Source organism: Erpetoichthys calabaricus, chromosome 11 (genome assembly GCF_900747795.2).
Source record: "Erpetoichthys calabaricus chromosome 11, fErpCal1.3, whole genome shotgun sequence".
Taxonomy (NCBI): Eukaryota; Metazoa; Chordata; class Cladistia; order Polypteriformes; family Polypteridae; genus Erpetoichthys; species Erpetoichthys calabaricus.
Genome location: NC_041404.2, coordinates 29,665,265 through 29,686,281, shown reverse-complemented (window position 1 = coordinate 29,686,281; position 21,017 = coordinate 29,665,265). Strand labels below are relative to the sequence as shown.

The 21,017-nt window shown below is 42.4% G+C and overlaps 1 protein-coding gene across 1 annotated transcript in view; it reads left to right on the top strand.

Annotated features, from left to right (window-relative positions):
* Positions 1-4,639: 4,639 nt before the first annotated feature.
* Positions 4,640-21,017, top strand: part of LOC127529636 (uncharacterized) — a 171,990-nt gene continuing 155,612 nt past the window's right edge. Inside the window, exon 1 of the mRNA XM_051933848.1 lies at positions 4,640-5,268. Coding sequence (XP_051789808.1) covers positions 4,759-5,268 — 510 coding nt within the window. The 5' untranslated portion in view covers positions 4,640-4,758. The remainder of the gene's footprint in view (positions 5,269-21,017) is intronic.

The following is a 21,017-nucleotide window of genomic DNA, read 5'->3' as shown; positions in this document are numbered from 1 at the left end:
TAAAACCAGCATCTGATACTGGACCCAAACTTGAACAATCTAGGAGCTCCCATGCAATCCCACAGCAACCATAGGACATTCACCTGTTTCATTGAGAGGTTTAGTTTTTCTTTTCTGTAAGACTTCTTATTTAGTTCATATTTATTAGTTTTTTTGTATCTTTAAATGTTTTCACCTCTTTCTGTGCTTAATCAGTCAAGGCACACTGAGATACTGCTGTCACAGCTACAGTAAGCATCTGAGGAATAAGATGCCTTACAAAGTGCTCTCAGGTAATCTATGATTGAGCCCTAAACAAGTAATTCTGGGTAAAGGAACAGGGCAAAATCAGACATAACGAATAAGGGACTTTGGATACATATTAAAAATAACAAAAAATGAAAAAGACAAAAAGACTGAGAGATTACAAAGGTGATTTTCTCTGCAAAAAAGTGAATGGAAGTGGTGTCCACATGTGTACCATTCCTGTGATACCCCCAACTCCTTCATTCCCTACTATGCTGATCTAATAAAATGAGCAGTACAGCATGAGGTGGAGTGTTAAGTTTTACTGCTGATTAAGTTTATTTAAACTGTTTTTATGCTTTATCATTTGTTGTGCCTTTTTATTGTGTGTTGTTCCAGGGATTCACAATTTCATGACATGTCAGAGAGCTGGAAATACAGTACAGTACAGTGCACTTGGCCACATCAGCCACTATATAATGTCATTGCTTTCAGTATTCTTTTTTTTAATCAAGTCTGGAAGTATGGCATGATTGTCAGCTCTTTTGATTTTGTTTGAAAATCAAGGCTATAGGACTTTGAGAATAAAAAAGGCACAAGATGAATGTACAAACTCCTTACAGGGGTCCCAGGTTAGGATTACAGACCCAGTGATACCCACAGCACTATCATGCTACTTAGTTGATTTTGTGGAGCCAGAAGAGTATTTCTGATTTTTACGGGCACGTTGGCTATGCCACTTTGTGATGACACTCCTTGTAAAGCTACAAATAAGAGCTCACAGTGAACCTTTTCTTCCATATTAAAAGAGTGATGGTATTTTCAAACTCAGAGATTTAAGGGCGATCTCTACATTTAGATTGTAAAACTAGCTTCAGAGTATCCTGTCATAAGAGATAATTGGTCACTACCACTTAAAGAGGAGGTGTAGTAACCATTACATCAGTGTAGGGGGCCACATTGAGCAGGACCCTCACGCTTAAGCCCCAACATGCAGAGATTCTGCAGGGACATTTACCAGCCTCTAAATTGTAAAGATGTTTAACAAATTACATGGTATCAGGATGTACTTCTAAATAAATGATCATTTATTTGTAAATATAATTAACTAATTAGGTTATGTAGTGCCTTTCATCGTGTGCCACATTACAAAGTATACTCCCTAGAACAGCCAATGCAATGCTAGCTTTTTATATTCAGAGCATATATTAAATTCTGGGTGGCACAATGGCAGAGCTGTTGTCTAGCGCTAAGAAGGCCAGGGCTGGCACCTCAGGTGCTTTCTGTGTGGAGTCTGCACATTCTCCCCATGTCTATGTGAGTTTGATCCTGGTGCTGAGGTTGCCTCCTACAGTACAAAGACATGCAGATTTGGTGGATGGGCCCTATGGTGTGTGTGCAATGGACTTGCACCCTCTCCAGGTATTGTTCCTGTCTTTTGCCCGATACTTTCTGGGATAGGCTCCAGTAACCCCCTATCGCTCCTTTGGATAATTGGGTGTGGAAGTAGGATGGATTAATATTAAGTTATTTATGAATTGGTTTATTGCACGTTTATAAATCTGTTGTGTTTGCAACATGTCAAAAAGGGTGGGAGGCCTCCAAAGTAAGCCCAAAAATCAGGTCAGGACTCTCACTGGCCAGGCCAGAAGAGGCTCAACCAACGTCGGCCAGCCTTCCAACTGCTACCTATAGGCTTTGGCTTACACAGGCATAAAATGGGGAACTGGTATTGAAAGTTAAAAAAAATATATGCTTAAAGTCCAAAATATATCAAAATGTCTTCCATAGGAGAGAAAACTGCCTTGCATAGAAGATACAAAGCAAGAAATTTTTATCAAAGAATAATTTATTAACAAAAAAAGAACACTGGGGGAAAACTAGGTAAAAAACATTTGCCTTTAACCACCACCTTATCGTGGTGGAGGGGTTTGCGTGTCCCAATGATCCTAGGAGCTCTGTTGTCTGGGGCTTTATGCCCCTGGTAGGGCCACCCAAGGCAAACTGGTCCTAGGTGAGGGATGAGACAAAGAGCGGTTAAACAAACCTCCTATGATGGAAAACAATTTTGGACGGCGTTTTCCCTTGCCTGGACGCGGGTCACCGGGGCCCCACTCTGGAGCCAGGCCTGGAGGTGGGGCTCGATGGAGAGCGCCTGGTGGCCGGGCCTGCACCCATGGGGCTCGGCCGGGCACAGCCCGAAGAGGCAATGTGGGTCCCCCTTCCCATGGGCTCACCACCTATGGGAGGGGCCAAGGAGGTCGGGTGCAGTGTGAGTTGGGTGGTGGCCGAAGGCGGGGACCTTGGCAGTCCGATCCTCGGCTACAGAAGCTGGCTCTTGGGACGTGGAATGTCACCTCTCTGAAGGGGAAGGAGCCTGAGCTAGTGCGCGAAGTTGAGAGGTTCCGGCTAGATATAGTCGGACTCACCTCGACGCACAGCTTGGACTCTGGAACCAATCTCCTTGAGAGGGGCTGGACTCTGTACCACTCTGGAGTTGCCCCCGGTGAGAGGCGCCGAGCAGGTGTGGGTATACTTATTGCCCCCCGACTTGGAGCCTGTACATTGGGGTTTACCCTGGTGAACGAGAGGGTAGCCTCCCTTCTCCTTCGGGTGGGGGGACGGGTCCTAACTGTTGTTTGTGCGTATGCACCGAACAGCAGTTCGGAGTACCCACCCTTTTTGGAGTCCCTGGAGGGGGTGCTAGAGGGCATACCTTCGGGGGACTCTCTCGTTCTGCTGGGAGACTTCAATGCTCACGTGGGCAATGACAGTGAGACCTGGAAGGGCGTGATTGGGAGGAATGGGCCCCCCGATCTGAACCCGAGCGGTGTTTTGTTATTGGACTTCTGTGCTCGTCACGGATTGTCCATAACGAACACCATGTTCAAGCATAGGGGTGTTCATATGTGCACTTGGCACCAGGACACCCTAGGCCTCATTTCGATGATCGACTTTGTGGTCGTGTCGTCAGACTTGCGGCCACATGTCTTGGACACTCGGGTGAAGAGAGGGGCGGAGCTGTCAACTGATCACCACCTGGTGGTGAGTTGGCTTTGATGGTGGGGGAGGATGCCGGTCAGGCGTGGTAGGCCCAAACGTGTTGTGAGGGTCTGCTGGGAACGTCTGGCAGAGCCCCCTGTCAGAAGTAGCTTCAACTCCCACCTCCGGCAGAACTTTGACCACGTCCCGAGGGAGGTGGGGGACATTGAGTCCGAATGGGCCATGTTCCGTGCCTCTATTGTTGAGGCAGCTGACCGGAGCTGTGGCCGTAAGGTGGTCGGTGCCTGTCGTGGCGGCAATCCCCGAACCCGTTGGTGGACACCGGCGGTGAAGGACGCCGTCAAGCTGAAGAAGGAGTCCTACCGGTCCCTTTTGTCCTGTGGGACCCTGGAGGCAGCTGATAGGTACCGGCAGGCCAAGCGGAATGCGGCTTTGGTGGTTGCTGAGGCAAAAACTCGGGCGTGGGAGGAGTTCGGGGAGGCCATGGAGAACGACTTTCGGACGGCTTCGAAGAGATTCTGGTCCACCATCCGGCGTCTCAGGAAGGGGAAGCAGTGCAGTGTCAACACTGTATATGGTGGGGATGGTGCGCTGCTGACCTCGACTCGGGACATTGTGGGTCGGTGGGGGGAGTACTTCGAAGACCTTCTCAATCCCACTAACATGCCTTCCAATGAGGAAGCAGAGCCTGGGGACTCAGAGGTGGGCTCCCCCATCTCTGGGACTGAGGTCACCGAGGTGGTCAAAAAACTCCTTGGTGGCAGGGCCCCGGGGGTGGATGAGATACGCCCGGAGTTCCTCAAGGCTCTGGATGTTGTAGGGCTGTCTTGGTTGACACGCCTCTGCAACATCGCATGGACATCAGGGACAGTGCCTCTGGATTGGCAGACCGGGGTGGTGGTCCCCCTCTTTAAGAAAGGGGATCGGAGGGTGTGTTCCAACTACAGAGGGATCACACTCCTCAGCCTCCCTGGAAAAGTCTATTCAGGGGTCCTGGAGAGGAGGGTCCGTCGGATAGTCGAGCCTCGGATTCAGGAGGAACAGTGTGGTTTTCGTCCTGGTCGCGGAACAGTGGACCAGCTCTATACCCTTAGCAGGGTCCTGGAGGGTGCATGGGAGTTTGCCCAACCAATCTACATGTGTTTTGTGGACTTGGAAAAGGCATTCGACCGTGTCCCTCGGGGAATCCTGTGGGGGGTACTCCGAGAGTATGGGGTACCGGCGCCCCTGATAAGGGCTGTTCGGTCCCTGTACGATCGTTGCCAGAGCCTGGTCCGCATTGCCGGCAGTAAGTCAAACCCGTTTCCAGTGAGAATTGGACTCCACCAGGGCTGCCCTTTGTCACCGATTCTGTTCATAACTTTTATGGACAGAATTTCTAGGCGCAGCCAGGGCGTTGAGGGGTTCCGGTTTGGTGGGCTCAGGATTGGGTCACTGCTTTTTGCAGATGATGTTGTCCTGTTTGCTTCATCAGGCCGTGATCTTCAGCTCTCTCTGGATCGGTTCGCAGCTGAGTGTGAAGCGGCTGGGATGAGAATCAGCACCTCCAAATCCGAGACCATGGTCCTCAGCCGGAAAAGGGTGGAGTGCCCTCTCAGGGTTGGTGGTGAGATCCTGCCCCAAGTGGAGGAGTTCAAGTATCTCGGGGTCTTGTTCACGAGTGAGGGAAGAATGGAGCGTGAGATTGACAGGCGGATCAGTGCGGCATCCGCAGTAATGCGGGCTCTGCATCGGTCTGTCGTGGTGAAAAAGGAGCTGAGCCGCAAGGCGAAGCTCTCAATTTACCAGTCGATCTATGTTCCTACCCTCACCTATGGTCATGAGCTATGGGTAGTGCCCGAAAGAACGAGATCGCGAATACAAGCGGCTGAAATGAGTTTCCTCCGCAGGGTGTCTGGGCTTTCCCTTAAAGATAGGGTGAGAAGCTCAGTCATCCGGGAGGGGCTCAGAGTAGAGCCGCTGCTCCTCCGCATCGAGAGGAGTCAGATGAGGTGGCTCGGGCATCTGATCAGGATGCCTCCTGGACGCCTCCCTGGTGAGGTGTTCCGGGCACGTCTAACCGGGAGGAGGCCCCGGGGAAGACCCAGGACACGTTGGAGGGACTATGTATCTCGACTGGCCTGGGAACGCCTTGGGATTCTCCCGGAAGAGCTAGAAGAAGTGGCCAGGGAGAGGGGAGTCTGGGCATCTCTGCTCAAGCTGCTGCCCCCGCGACCCGACCTCGGATAAGCGGGAGACAATGGATGGATGGATGGATAAAGCCAATTCAAAGTACACAACTCCCAGTGCACATTCCAAAAAACAACAGCCCAAAAAAATCCAAGAAAAAGAAAACTCCAGAAGTGGGAATACTTGGTTTTAAAGTCCAAATACATACTGAGTGCTCCACTGCTTTCTTTCCTGTGTGAACACAAAGCCGCAGTGACACTAGGGTGGCCCGCCTCCTTGGGCTCCACATACACAACACATGAAAAGACTGCATATTTAAGAAACAGTACATAAATGCTAAACCATCGACACACATAAAAGAAATTACATAAAAATATGAAAAATAGTAATTAATAAAAAAAACCCAGAAAATTCACAAAATTGATGCATTACACCTTGCTAGCTATACAGAGTGAATTTTGGATAGTATTTGATTAGTCCACTTTAAAGAATAAACTTTATAAATATAATATCTTTCAAAAAGAGAGGCACATCCATCCATCCATTATCCATCCATCCATCCATCCATTTTCCAACCCGCTGAATCCGAACACAGGGTCACGGGGGTCTGCTGGAGCCAATCCCAGCCAACACAGGGTGCAAGGCAGGAACAACTCCCCGGCATGGCGTCAGCCCACCACAGGGCACAACTCACACACCCAGCACACACTTGAGACAATTTAGAATCTTTGGACTGTGGGAGGAAACCCACGCAGACACAGGAAGAACATGCAAACTCCACGCAGGGAGGACCCGGGAAGCAAACCCAGGCCTCCTTACTGTGAGGCAGCAGCGCTACCACTGCGCCACCGTGCCGCCCCAGAGAGGCACATAATACACTGCAATTACCGCTTTAAAAATATGCAACACCTTGAATATTGAAAACGAGTTTTGGTCTTTGCTTAGTTAGTGACTTCATGAACTACCTGAAGTTGCACGATTATTTTATTACCGTAAAAATGTATACTTGCTCATTTTCTTTTATTTAAGCAAGAGTGACAGCTAGTGTAATTGGCTTTAGTTATCCTGATGTGAATTACTGTGCCCGACAATTTTTACGCATTCTTTTTTGTCAATAATTGTCTATATAAAGTAAAACATTTTCTGGAAGAATTTGTAAACCTAGTTATTATAAATAAAACCACACATAGAATTTATTAAATATAAATTTATTTTTTTTATATTCATGGTGGTCATAAGAGATAAAATATTTTTCTTTACATGTGTTGTTTCTTTTATAATGTCATGTTGTGTAGATTTTATATAAAATAATTTTTATTTTATATACTTTAGTGATTGGCATCATCTAAAGTGCAAAACTACCAGGCCACCTTGCTCATGTAGTTGAATTTAATTTATCCTTTGTGACCACAAGGTGGTGCAACTGAGGCCCAAACAGCAGACAAAACTCCACAAAACACAGTTAGGGATAAAATAAAAGGTCTTTATTACCCAGACACAAGTTCACAGGCTTTTTAAGATCAATCCAACAATGTACTTGTCATTAAATACGCTCCTTCTCCTCCTTCATCCCCTTCCACTCCTCCACAGGAGCTTCACCCTCTACCTCCTGATTGTGAATCAGCAGGATGAGGCAGAGTGGCTCCTTTTATGCTGGACCCAGGAGTGTCATGGAATAGCATGCCAGAAGCACTTCATAAAGAAGCTCCAAAAAAAAGGGAGCTTCATTCTTTACAATGGCCTCCTACAGCACCCCAGGGCCCCAACAGGTTCACTCTTCTATACTTCCAATACCAAGGCAATCCTGCAGGTTTCCATACTGGGCTCCAACCAGGGGAGCACTGCCACCTCTTGTGCTGGGAGATGAATTGTTCAAAAGATGCACTTGTCCTTCATCCATCCATTATGCGATTGTCTTGACTGGGACAGAAACTGAGGAACATTCCAGCCGAGCTGTGTCTCCATTCTTGTGCTAAATCCATTATGTTCTCCCGGCCAGAGAATCAGCCCCAACCCTAGTCGGGATACCAGTCCATCCAGTCTGACATTTACACTTTATTAGAAAAATTCTACTTAAATGTCCAGCTCATTTCATAATGAATGAAAAACTAGAATAAAAAAGAAATGCAATATACAGTATACTGTAAAGGCCAGCCCTGACACAGACAGACGCACACAGGGCTTTTATTTTCCTTTTTCTTCCCTCGTGGAGAACGTCTTCCCTGTCACCACAAAGACAAAACACAGTCTAGAACACAATACCACACAATAGTAATTCTTATCTTTTCCTTTTCTCCATCACTCCTCTCCGGCAAGCTTCATCTCCCTCCTCCCGACTCTGGCTCCCGGAGTAGTGGCTGCTGGCTCCTTTTATAAGGCACCCAGAAGTGCTCCAGGTGATAGAAGACCTAATTCCGGCAGCATTTTGGGTGTGGCAGAAGAGCTGCTCTGTAGGGTTCAGCAGCAGCTACTGAACCCCCTGGCAGCGCCCACGGATCCCAACAGGGCTGCACCAAACTCCAACTCCCATGAAGCCCTGCGGGAGTCCTAGGCACCACTGCAACCCAGGGGGGCTGCCATCTAGCATTCCGGGGGAGGTACTGTCCTGACCAGGCTTGCTCCCCCAGTCCATACAGTGAAGATAAGGACCCCAGCCGTCTGCGACAATACATAAAGCAATAAGCAGAAAAACATCATAAAATGCAAGCAAAAAAACCCAAAAACACTATAAAGCCTGAGGAAAATGCACAGTTCTTTGACAGTGATGGGCAGATGGCACCCGCCTCTTGGTGAAGCACCCAGAAACCACAAGGAACACAGCAGAAAACAAATTGACATAAAGACACTGTTAACATAAAATCTGAAGAAAATAAACATAAAAAACAGCATGCCAGGGGAGGAGTATAACAGATATGTTTTTAAGTATGTTTAAAATAAGTAGCATTCTCAGCATTTTGTTCTTCCTATGGAAGCCATCATTAATAGGAAGTGCTTGTAGACAATTGCTATGTCATTGCTAGGCAAGATTAACCAGAATTGTTCCGCTCATAACAATAATATAAAGGTTGTATCATTCGTTTCCTGGTTGTCCTTGATTGCATTCAGCCCAAACCTTAAAACTTTAAATTCTTTAGTGTTACCCCTGAGCCTCTCTTGGGCTTGGAATTCTATGTAAAAATGGTTAACCTTGAGTGTCTATCTTGAAAAGCTATTATAATCCAAAATGCAGCATCAACCCACAATAACATTCAGAACAGTAATTTGCTGTCGTGTTTTGGATAAAATAACACCATGCTGAAAAAAAATCATGAATATTTCTATGTGTTTTGCCACCAAATGGCAACTCATCAATATTCATGAGTGGAGCGCAACCTTCAAGTAAAATAAACAGTGATGTCTAAATGAGAAGCTGTAAAGCCAGTTTTAGAACAAACTGAACCTGGAACATTAGTTGAATCAAGCGATAGGGATGACAATGTGAACTGGCCATCAGATGTTGACATTGATAGTGAAACTAATGCACAAGACACTGTATGACCAAACTACCATGAGATGTGTAGTGAATTTGCTCAACTGAAGGTTCACTGTGGTGCAAGTAGGTGTATGGCAAAAAAGGCAAAATTATTTTGATCAAATGGAAGGACAAGAAAGATGTTAGCCCCCTAAGCACTGCTAAATGCAGAAGTCATTAAGTCTTGTGTTGTCGTAGCCAACAATAACACAATGGGCTGTGCCTATCATGCGGATCATGCACAGCACCAGAAAAAATATTATAAGAAAAGTTCATAAAGAAACATGCTTCTACTGTTCCAATTGTGATATTGGGTTGTGTGTTGGTGACTTTTTCAAAACATGTCACACAAAGGACTTGCACTAAATCTACATCAGGACAGCACTGGACACTAGACATAGTTTTCCCACTCTAGTTATGTTGAAGTTTTGGTATTAAAATATTGTTGGTGAAAAAATATTTTAGATAGATAGATAGATAGATAGATAGATAGATAGATAGATAGATAGATAGATAGATAGATAGATAGATAGATAGATAGATAGATAGATAGATAGATAGATAGATAGATAGATACTGTAACAAAAGCGCTATACCAGCGCCTGACCCAACACAGACAGACACAGGAGGCACACTAATAAAAACAGTTTTTATTCTTATTTTTCTTCCCCTGTGGGTAACGCCTTCCCCGTTTCCCACAGGCACAACACAGTCCCAACAAGCACTAAGTACACATAATACTTTTTGTATGGCAAGCTTTGTCTCCCTCCTCCCGACTCTGGCTCTCGGAGTAGTGTCTGCTGGTCCCTTATATAGGAAGTAGTGCTCCAGGTGTTCGTTGACCGGGGACAGTTGCAGCACATCCTGGCGGCACCCCCGGGTCCCAACATGGCTGTAACAAACTCCAATTCCCATGAAGCCCTGCGGGAGTCCAAGGTATCGCTGCCATCCAGGGGAGCTGCCATCTAGCGCTCAGGGGGAGGTGATGCTCTGTGCACACTTGCTCCCCTGGTCCTTCCAAGGCAGAGGTGTCCTGGCCGGGGCCCCCATGACAAAAGATAGATAGATAGATAGATAGATAGATAGATAGATAGATAGATAGATAGATAGATAGATAGATAGATAGATAGATAGATAGATAGATAGATAGATAGATAGATAGATAGATAGATAGATAGATAGATAGATAGATACTTTATTAATCCCAAAGGGAAATTCACATACTCCAGCAGCAGCATATTGATTAAAAAACAATTATTAAATTAAAGAGTGATAGAAATGCAGGTATAACAGACAATAATTTTGAATAATGTTAACGTTTACCCCCCAGGAGGAACTGAAGATTCACATAGTGTGGGGGAGGAACGACTGCTACATTTACTTCTCTGACGCACCTAAATGTTACGGAGAGGGTGACTGCTACTGTCAAAGATAGCCCGCACCTTCTTCCCCATACACTTTTCTACCACAGTTCCCATTGAGTTCACAGTCCTGCCCAGCATCGAGCCAGCCTTCTTCACCAGCTTGTTCAGCCTCTCAGTGTTCTTATCTGTCATACTGCCTCCCCAACAAAAGGCAGCAAAAATGAGGACACTGGCCAATGACTGATAGAACATTTCCTCACATATATTGAATGATCTGAGTTTTCTGCTCTGCCCCTTCCTGTAGAGGACATCTGTGTTCGCAGACCAATCCAGTCTGTGTTTCTATGTTGTTTTTTTGGTTTGTTTTTTCAGGGGAAAACTTAATGCAAAGAAGGCTTCTCCCTTTGTTGTTTTGAAATGTTTCTGGTTAACAAATTCTGGCTGTGCCTTTTGACTATGATTTAAGATTAACATTTTGGTTTTCGAATTTCTGCCATCTCTATTTGACTAAGATTTCTGTCACACATATTGAGCTTTAGTTATTTGTTTTTTTGACTTGTTGATTACAACTCACCACTTGTTGCTTGGTCATGATTTGTCTTCCAATTACATTCCTAACTAAATTCTGCTGGTGCCCTGTGATTTGAGCACATGTCAGAGTTTAAAATTATCACTCGTTCATAAGTATGTCATTAATATTCTATAAATTTGTCTGTTCATTTGTGTACAATGTCAGACATTCATGCTAGAGAAGCATGTGGGAGGCTCAACTCATGAAGTAGACTGGAGGACAGGTGAGGGTGAGACTCAGCTACTAACCTTTCTTCCTCTTCCAGGCCAAGTGTGGAAGAGGACCGCATGAAATCCCTGCTCCTTCCAGTCACCCTGCTATAAAAGAAATAACACAATCAGAAGTCAGCGTTTACTCAACAGACTGCGACTATCAGAGCCAGACTGCAAAAGAAGCAAAAGAAGATTACGAGGACACATGATTGAAATTTTAAAAATTATGAAGGGAATTAGTCCAGTGGATCAAGACTGTGACTTTAAAGTGAGTTCATCAAGAACAACGGGGCACAGTTGGAAACTTGTTAACGGTAAATTTCACACAAACATTAAGAAGTTTTTCTTCACAAAGAGAACATAGACACATGGAACACGTTACAGAGTAAGTGTGGTAGGCAGTAGGACTTTAGGCACTTTCAAAACTCGACTTCATTAGAAGAATTAAGGGGTTAAGAACAGTGAGGTTTGTGGGTCTGAATGGCCTGTTCTCATGTAGATTGTTGTAATGTTCTAATAACATATGACTGTTAATAATCAGTGAACATTAACCATTCACCTTTTTGGCTTTTTTTGCCATTTTTTTTTTAACTTAGCTTTGTCGCTTTTAAACGGGAATCTCACTGGGACCCTAACACTTTACCCTGTACTGCCACGTTTCTCCTCACAACTATTATGAATTTAATGAATTAAAATAATACCACTACATGTTTGTGATTCCCATTTTCTACTTACAAGTCATCATTTGCTGGAAGTTAAACATAAATTTTCCTGATAATTTAAAAATAAACACAAGGAGCCATAACAGAGAAACACAAGAGTGCAATTAAGAAAGGTTTCACCAAATTGTACAAACTTTGTACTAACTACTAAGCAATTGTACTTTCTCTTTCTTGGGTCTCCTTTTCACCTCCTATCTAGGTAAATACTCACTGATCATGGTGCCAGAGACTGGTGAGGTGGGGCTTGTTGATTAGTACATGCAAGTAAAATTTTCACTGTCCTCTGTACGTGTGACAACAATGACCCTACAAACATTTAAACCTTTCATTCTAAAATGGCATAAGGACCATGTCACTAGGGTTTAACTTCCTCTTGCAGATTCACTCTATACAACATCCACAGGATCAGACCACATCTGGCCGAGTATGCAGCTCAACTCCTGGTCCAGACTCTGGTCTTGTCATGTTTGGATTACTGCAACTCTCTGCTGCCAGTGTGTGCCACCCAGCAAAAGTGCAGTAGCATATCTGGAACGAAACCAGCCAAGGTGGGCACACGTCACTTCTCTTTGCTGATCACCACATTGACTCCCTGTAGTAACATGTATTAATTGCAGAGCACAGAGCAGTTCATGAGTCAGCACTTATATATATGGAGACACATATGAGGTCCTATGCCTCTTCTTGACCACTAAGGTCTGATGATGCCACCTCTGTGTGGTGTCATATCTCAATCATCCAGACACTTCAGTGTAGTGTAGAGTAGCTCCTTGCTGGTGGAATGAGCTGCAAGCCTCCATTCAAAAATCTGACTCTCTCAATGTGTTTAAGAAGCATTCAAAGACTCTTATTTGGGTTTTTATTATGTAGGACAGTAGTTTTTCAACTAGTCTGGCGCGGCAGAGTGGTGCACTATGAGAGCTACCCAGATGTACCATGGAAATAACAGTGTAGCACACCTGGGTCTGAACCTGAGCAAGACAAGCTGCTTGGGAGGAGGAGGAGGGCAGGACCACCTGGAGAAGCTGGCATAAAAGCAGCTCTGTGATCGTTATGTTGCATACACAGCATTTAGAGCACCTCAGAAGTGTCTCCAGGATGCTAGAGTTCATCTGCATGGTGTATGGTTGCCAGCAAGCATCACAGTGCTGGTGGACAGTGGGGATACGAGTTGCCCCTCAGGCAGACAGGGGCGAACAAAAGGACAAAGAAGCCGAGCGATGCCAGCAAAGTGCTCACAAAGTGTCATGTCTGCCAACACTGATCTCAGAGCTGCCTGTTTATCTGCATCTCCGGTAATGCCACCATTTTGAACAGTTGAGCATGTGTATGAGATATATGTCTTTGTGGTTAGTTGAATAGTACTGTGCCTTAGCATGTTTTTGGTTGCTAAAAGTGTGCCACTACAGAAAAAAAAAGTTGGGAAACACTGATCTAGGAAGTGTAACTCTCTTGTATTTTGTTCTGAGCTCTTCACTTCTTGTACCCTTGTCCCGTAACACTTGTTCCCAAACAGTCTCTCAAACTTTCATGTTTACTTATGTTGACCTGTTTTGTAAGTCGCTTTGGATAAAAAGCATCTGCGTAAATGTAAAATGCCAAGTATTAATTACTCATATTTTTTCAGAACATTCAAAGTTTTCATGGGCAAACAATGACAATTTCTTTCGGATAACAGACATTTAAAAATGATTTCCATCATATTGTACATATAAATCATTTTATTGTCAGCACTATTATAAAGCACTGTATACAGCTGTGCAAGCCATCAACTGAAGCAAACGAGCAGGACGACAAAGCTCTGAAAATCAAATTACCTTTAGCGATGTCAGACCACCTCATCTGATAAGGATAACTCTGTAAGGAAATGAATTTTATGCCTAAACATTAGTAGCACTATAACATGAATTAAAAAGGATGGTGCTTAAAGCACAAAAGAAAGAAATATTACTCTAGCTTGACATGCATAAATCTCCGGCATTCCCACAGAACTCCTGAGTAAAGCCCGAGTGTGCTATCCAGCCAGTGTATTATGTACTTGATTTGAAAGCCTTGCATATTTTAATCTATTTTTTTCCCTACTGCATATATAAGAATAGAACATTCTTTTTATTTCACTGACTTCAAGAAGGTTTTGTCAACTTTCATCTGCCAAAGAGAGGATTCTGTCCTCTTCTGACAGTAGAGATCTAAAGAAAGAATAAAGAAAAATAGCAGGCATTTATACCCCCTACCCCCACTTGAGTTCCTCTGCAGGGACAGATTGCAACTTCAAGAATCTCTGCAAAAGCCTAAGCACCATGTTTAATTAGAAATTCCTTGGGATTTAAAGGGGACCAGAGGTCTTAATTTTCTCACTCGGATCGCTGGGCCCCCCGACTCCACAGATCTTCACTCCCTTTGAGCTGTGGTCAGAGAGAGGGTACAGAGAGTTAAAATCCCATTCAAATGAACCTGGTGGATTATGCTAATAAGTCTCGGCTCTTCTGTCTGTAATACCCCTCATTGAGCAGGCATGCAGAATGAAGAGAGATACAGTCTTGGGGGCTAATTCTCTAAGTGTCTAATTAAAAGAATAAGCATCTGAGATGAGAGCTCCTCCAGCCCCTCCCTCCAAGAGGGTCCTGTGTGAGAGGCGCTGAGAGCGAGAATTGTCCACAGCTAGGCTCGAAGGCCGCCATGACACATCTTTACTGCTTAGATTTCAAAGAAACAATACCTACTGCCCAAATCTATGAAGAGAAGGACATAAACAAAGTAGATTAGCATGAATTAGGCTACTACAAGATGAACCGAGCAAATCTGTTGTCAGACTGCTTACTCCAGAAAACCTGACCATTGTAACAAAGTGATTAGCGTCTCATTTTGTCTGGGTATGACATCTTCCTTAATTGAAAAGTCTAATCAGCTCAATGTCATAATCAGATTGGTCATTTTCTGGTTTTAAAACTTCTAGGATGCTGCAGTCTGTCACGACTTTATGGACTGACTCTAAAATGAACAACATAAGGTAACAGATGTTGGAAAAGGGAACTGTCGGCCTTAAACAAAAATTTCATTCTGATAACCACTCTAGAGCACAGGTTTATTGTTGGATCTAATATTTACATAGACACATAAAAAAGGAATAATAAAATTAATTTACTTTTTCAGTTTGAAAGTAATATTTTTATATTAAATAAACTTTTTGTTTCCACTCATGCCTTCTTAAACTGCTTAAGCCATTTCTGGGTCCTGTGGGGTTAGAGCCCCTCCTGGCAGCACTGGGTGCAAGGCAGGAAACAGCTCTGGACAGGCACCATACCATCACCAATAGATTCAAATACAAAATAATGCTTCAAAGTAGTCCCGTAATCCCGGTATATGTCTGCCATTTTCCAAATCTATCTACAACTCACAGTTAAAAACTTATTTTTATTCACATACCGGTACTTTTAGGTCTTTTTGGCAGTAAGGCTTAGCTTTGTATGTAGTTTTAACTCTGTTGTTTTATTATTTAACTGTATAGACAACAAAGGGTGTCATGGAGCCCCAAACCCTAAACACAACTAACACAGTTATGGGTTCAAATACTTATTTCTTTCAAATACCTTTACACAGCATAGTACATACAGGGATGGTGAATCCTTCCTCTTCCTCCCTACTCCTCTTCCCTCAGGCAGAGGGCTCCTTTTAAAACGGATCCTGGTCTTCAATCCAAGTCCAAAAGGAAGCACTTCCGGGTCAGGTGGACGTTTTACAAAGTAAGGACGGTTTATCCCTGCAGCTCCCCCTGTTGGTACCAATGGCATGCAGCACAGTTATTCCACAGGACTACAGTTCCCAACATAGATAGACAGATAGAACTTTACTTGTCCCGAGGGGGAAATTTGGCTTTTTACAGAAGCTTTTTAAATAGGTAGATAAGTAAGTAAATAAATAAATATACACATACACTTTGGTCTGAACACACAACACAAAGAGTATAAAGCAAGAAAATTAGAAAGAAAGAAAACATCTGACTTGGCAGTCCCAGTCATAGTGAGGTATTACACAAGCATATTGCTGTTGGTAAAAATGGAGCACCCAGTAGCTTTTCTTGACACACTTCTGCTGAATAATTTGCTGGCTGAACGTCCTCAATGCAAGTATGTCAGAGAGAGGATAACAGCATTGGTCATTATGGCACTCATTTTTTTTTTAATTCTCTCTATTGCTACGACCTCCAGGGGGTCCAGAGTGCATCCCATAACTGATTTTGCCCTTTTAATTAGCTTGTTGGGACTTTCCTGAAATGATGTTACCACCCCAGAACATTACAACATAGAAAATCGTACTGTACATGACTAGAAAATGGGAGCAGTGACACAAGAGCAATGCGCACTAGCATGTCATAGGAGTAAATACACCAGAAAAGCTAACTCTCCTGGAATCTCCATTATTCTACCTACCTACCTACCTTCCTGAGAGAGAGAGAGAGAGAGAGAGAGAGAGAGACATTCAGAGCATGCGCTGATAGGATGTTGCCACACCCACCTCACGACGAAACACCTGGAATGGGACTCGAGTACACCTCAGCACCCCACTAGAACAGTGGGAGGTTTTTATGGTGGCTGGAGTGTTAATCCTGCCACTAACCTCCAAGATTTCCTTGGAAGTTGGAGGGCCTACCTGCAGGGATGAATGCAGATTAACGTCATACCTAGGACAAAGCAATTACAGGTTAAGGGCCTTGCTCAAGGGCCCAAAGGAGTAGAGTCTCCTCTTGTGTTTAAGGGATTTAAACTGGCAACCTTCCATTCCTGGCAAGGGGTCAATTCCCAATGTGGTTGGGACACCAGTCCATCACTGTCCTTCAACAAAGGGGCCATCTTTCCTCCAGGACTAGATGTTGGACAATCTCGTTTTGTATTTTTAAGGCTGCTAGCTATCAGGGATTGCCCTTAGCTGTGTGTTACTTTTGCTTTAGATTTTAAGTCCTTTTACTACTAATAACAATACATTTTATTTATATAACACCTTTCCTATGCTTAAAACACTTTACAGAAATTCAAAAAGAACAATGGAGCACAAAAAAAATTGGATAAAAAAATATTGGCATAAAACACTAAGTAAGGATAAATGCAAAATATACAAAGCTTTGAAATAGAACAAGAGACAATAAATCATATGTTGTATAATGTTTCATGTTTATTTACTCATTTTTCTTATATGTTGAATGGTTGTGATGACTACTTATGCCAATTCCAACCAAACTGTTAGTTGGAAGCAAAGCATTTGTGATCTTTTCTTTCTCATTTACCCGTTCAGAGCACATCACACATTTGAAAGATTATTGGAGCAGATCCATCCATTCATTAATGAATCTGTTCTGGTCAGGTCACGGCTGTAAGGGCTGCAGCCTGGTAGCATTAGTGCAAGGAAAGAACAAACCCTGGGAAGGGCGTCAGTCCATTCCCAGATACTGTACTTACATACATACACACACTCGCTTACTCTATCTATCTATCTATCTATCTATCTATCTATCTATCTATCTATCTATCTATCTATCTATCTATCTATCTATCTATCTATCTATCTATCTATCTATCTATCTATCTATCTATCTATCCACATTTATGTATATAAACCTCCAGATTTGTAATAATATAACTGGGAGATAAAGTGTAAATAGTATTAAGCTAAAGTTAACAGAGAAGAGATTGACCTCAGTGTACACAGAATCCTGAGAATGTAAGCCTTAAGCCCACAGTCTTCATAAAATGCAGGTAAGTCCAATTTTACCAGCCTTACCTTGGGAGGTAATTAAGTATAGTTGTCTGAAATGGAAAACTGATAAGAAGTTTTTTCAGAATTTCTGCAGTATGCATTAATAGGTAAAGAAGAAGAGTCACTTAAACCAAGACTTACTGTAGAAGGTAGGTGGCAGTTTTTCATTCAGAATATGACAGGAATTAAATTTTGCAGCTATGTGGGCATATTAGCTTTTCAAACACCCAACTGTTGTGTAATGAGAGGAAATAATTAAGCAATCTAAATTAAATGTGAAACATGAGTAAAACAAAATTAAAAACAACAATGATTAAGGAAGAGCGTAAGAAAATCTCTTTCCCATCTAGTGTGGTACATCTGTACATTGGCCTGAACACACAGCTCAAGAATCCTCAAATTATTGTTTATGTGTACCCCTTTAACCCTTTTCTTTTCCTTGTGAGTGATTACCTATGATTTTTTAAGAACGGCGATATGGTGGCACGGCAGTCAGCATGGGTGACTCTCAGTTACAACACACTGGGTGTAAGTTTTGTCCCTGTGTTTTCTCTGTGGATATGTGGGGGTTCCTAACACATTGTACATAAAGAGTAGAGTGTTAGATTAAACAGGCCACCTATGAATGAGTGAGGGTTAGTGTGTGTTCATAAGATTACATCACATGCTGCTTTGGATGAAGCATGTTCAACAAACTGACGTATGGATGGACTTTTTAGGACAAACAACAAATTTAAAACAAAAGTGCAATCCATTAAGTTGCCCTCGACCCAATGCCTCATTATTTTCACAAAATTTTGTCAACAGAAATAAGCTTTGTTAGACATGGCATTACTCTTTTGACTATATCAGTTGGGTCGCAGCAGAAACTCCTAATACAAAAGTGGCATTTTGGGGAAATCTCTTCTAAATTAACATGCATGTATAAAATCATTTTATGAATTATTACAGCAGGTGCCACGGCTTCCTCTGTTTTAATCTCTGATCTGCTGGTGTTAAGATCACTAATTTGACAGTCCCTATGTTCCATGTTAAATGAGTCCTCTTAAAAAGTGTCTCTCATCTCAGCTAGGTGCCAGCTAGGTGACATTTCAATTTAGTCTTTAGTGAAACACTTCAGAGGTGAAAATGTCTATAAGTATCTGAGAGTTGAATTGGTACCTGTTAAGCGGCACAAATTTTATGAATTTTGTATTAAACCTCAGCTGAGTGTGGATTCTTCCTGTTGGCATAGTATCTATTGGAATCTCTAAAGACTCATTTTCTTGTGGATCTTCAACATGATTCTCAACTTCTTTAGGAGCTTTTCCATTAGTCAGTAGCCAAGTTGTTTGGAACTGTTAAGTTTTACTGGCGTCTCAACTATATGAATACTAGCCTTGGAGGGCACCCAGCTCATCAGAGTGTGAATGCAGCCTCAGCAGAATACTTCTGTTAGTGAAGTGTGGAGCCATAACTGACCTGATTTCAGAAGGAATGGATCTGATTTGGTCTCTCATTCAATCCATTAAAAACTCATTTCATACAGTTCAACGCCAACAGAGCTTATGCCAGGAGTGTTTGAGCAACGATGATGGCTTACTGATGTGTGATATTCTTGTTTTAATTTGTATTGGGTTTTCACTCTTGCATTATTTAATTATTATTTTTTTTAATTTACTGTGGGCTTTTATATCCTTGTAGAGTCTATTTTGAAAATCATTTTCTGTCTTTTTTTGTTGTTATAATTTTGAAAATGTAATTGAAACATTTCAAATGCCTTTTTGGGACTGTCTCAAGCATTGTTATCTTGTGCGTTTTGGAGTACCTGTTGCCATGTTTTTTTCTGCAGGAAATTCACAGCATGTGACATAGGTAACATGACGGAATACACGTTCATCCTTGACGCCTTATCTCTGTCTGAGACTGAGGATATAAACTTTTCTGATTTTTTTCTGGCATTTTTTTAACTTGTTCAGCATGTGTTTCAACTTCTTTTTTTTGTCTTACATTTTGGGTTTTTTTGAATCACTTTGTCTTTACATTTTTGACAAGGACGTCATTTCTGTCTACATCTGATTTTCTGATGTTTTAAACCAGCAGCTGCTTTTTCATACTTAGTTGTATAGTTATACGGTGCTTATCAAAACTATTCACACTGTCTTGGATTTCTTTTAAACAAATGTTTTGAAGTCATCCCTCCAAAAAGGTTGGCATATTTTAATTAATCTGGAGAAAAGCAAGTGAACTCTTCATACTACTTGATTATGCTTAAATTTTGGAATAACTAGGAGGCTTCGCCCCCTGCTCGCTTCACTTGCCAACCCCCCTCCCGGCCTGGGCTATGTGCCAGCCACTTCACGTCTCTTCCTACTCGCGTATGTGGATTTCACTTTCACCAAACAACAAATCTTTTAATTCTCGCAGATACGCCTCTTCATTAGGAAGAAACACTACTTTTCCCTGATGGCAACATGAATTAGACAATCTACAAGTCTCCGACTTAAAGTTTAAATCAGAACAATATAGTCAATCTCTTTTCACTGTTATTTCACCGAGTAATAATTTCCATTTGTTACCGCTAATGCGATCTTTACTATCATTTTTTTGAGACTTTCGAATTTTAGCACTTCTATTATCTCTAACCTGCTCTGCATGTGTATTGTGCCAAAGTTTTTGAATTCTTTACGACGTTCTACTTTGTCATATACTCTTTGTCTTTGAGTTCCAGCCCCCGGCGTGTTTAAATCTCTTGGCACAAAGTCTCGTCTCGCGGGACATGAAAGTAATCTCTCTGAAAAAGTCTTGTCTCGTCCCAGGCTAAAAAGTTTCGTCTCGTCTCAGGATTTTTTATATAATAGAGAGATTTAATAAATTCTTTATTTATAAAGGATCTTTGTTTTGCTTTTATTTCCTTCACAACACCCAAGCTGATTTGTTTTTTCTATTACTGTAAATAAAATGAAGTTATATATTTTAATACATATATAACAGAAACATAAAGATATATTTTAATACTCTTTAATATATTTTAATAATCTTTATCCTTGTGCTAGAAAGTGTTCTGTATTGGTTGGACATACACTGCCTATAAAATGTATTCACCACTTTGAAAATTTTCAGATTTTATTATTAAATTATTAATTTAATAATAATTAATTTTATATTAAATAAATCAGAGCGGATTTAATTTGGCTTTTTTCACATTGATCAACAGAAAAAGACACTTTAATGTCAAAGTGAAAACACATCTCTGCTAAGTGGTCTAAATCATAAGTTCATGGTTCACGACCCATTTTGACAAAACTGATCAAAATTAATTACAAATTTAAAGCACAAAATAAATGACTGTTTAAGTATTCACCCCCTTCAAGTCAGTATTTAGTAGAGGCACCTTTGGCAGGCATGAAAGCCCTGAGTCTGTGTGCACAGGTCTCTCTGTCTATCAGCTTTGCACATCTGGGCACTGCCATTTTCTGCATTCTTCTTTGCAAAACTGTTCAGGCTCTG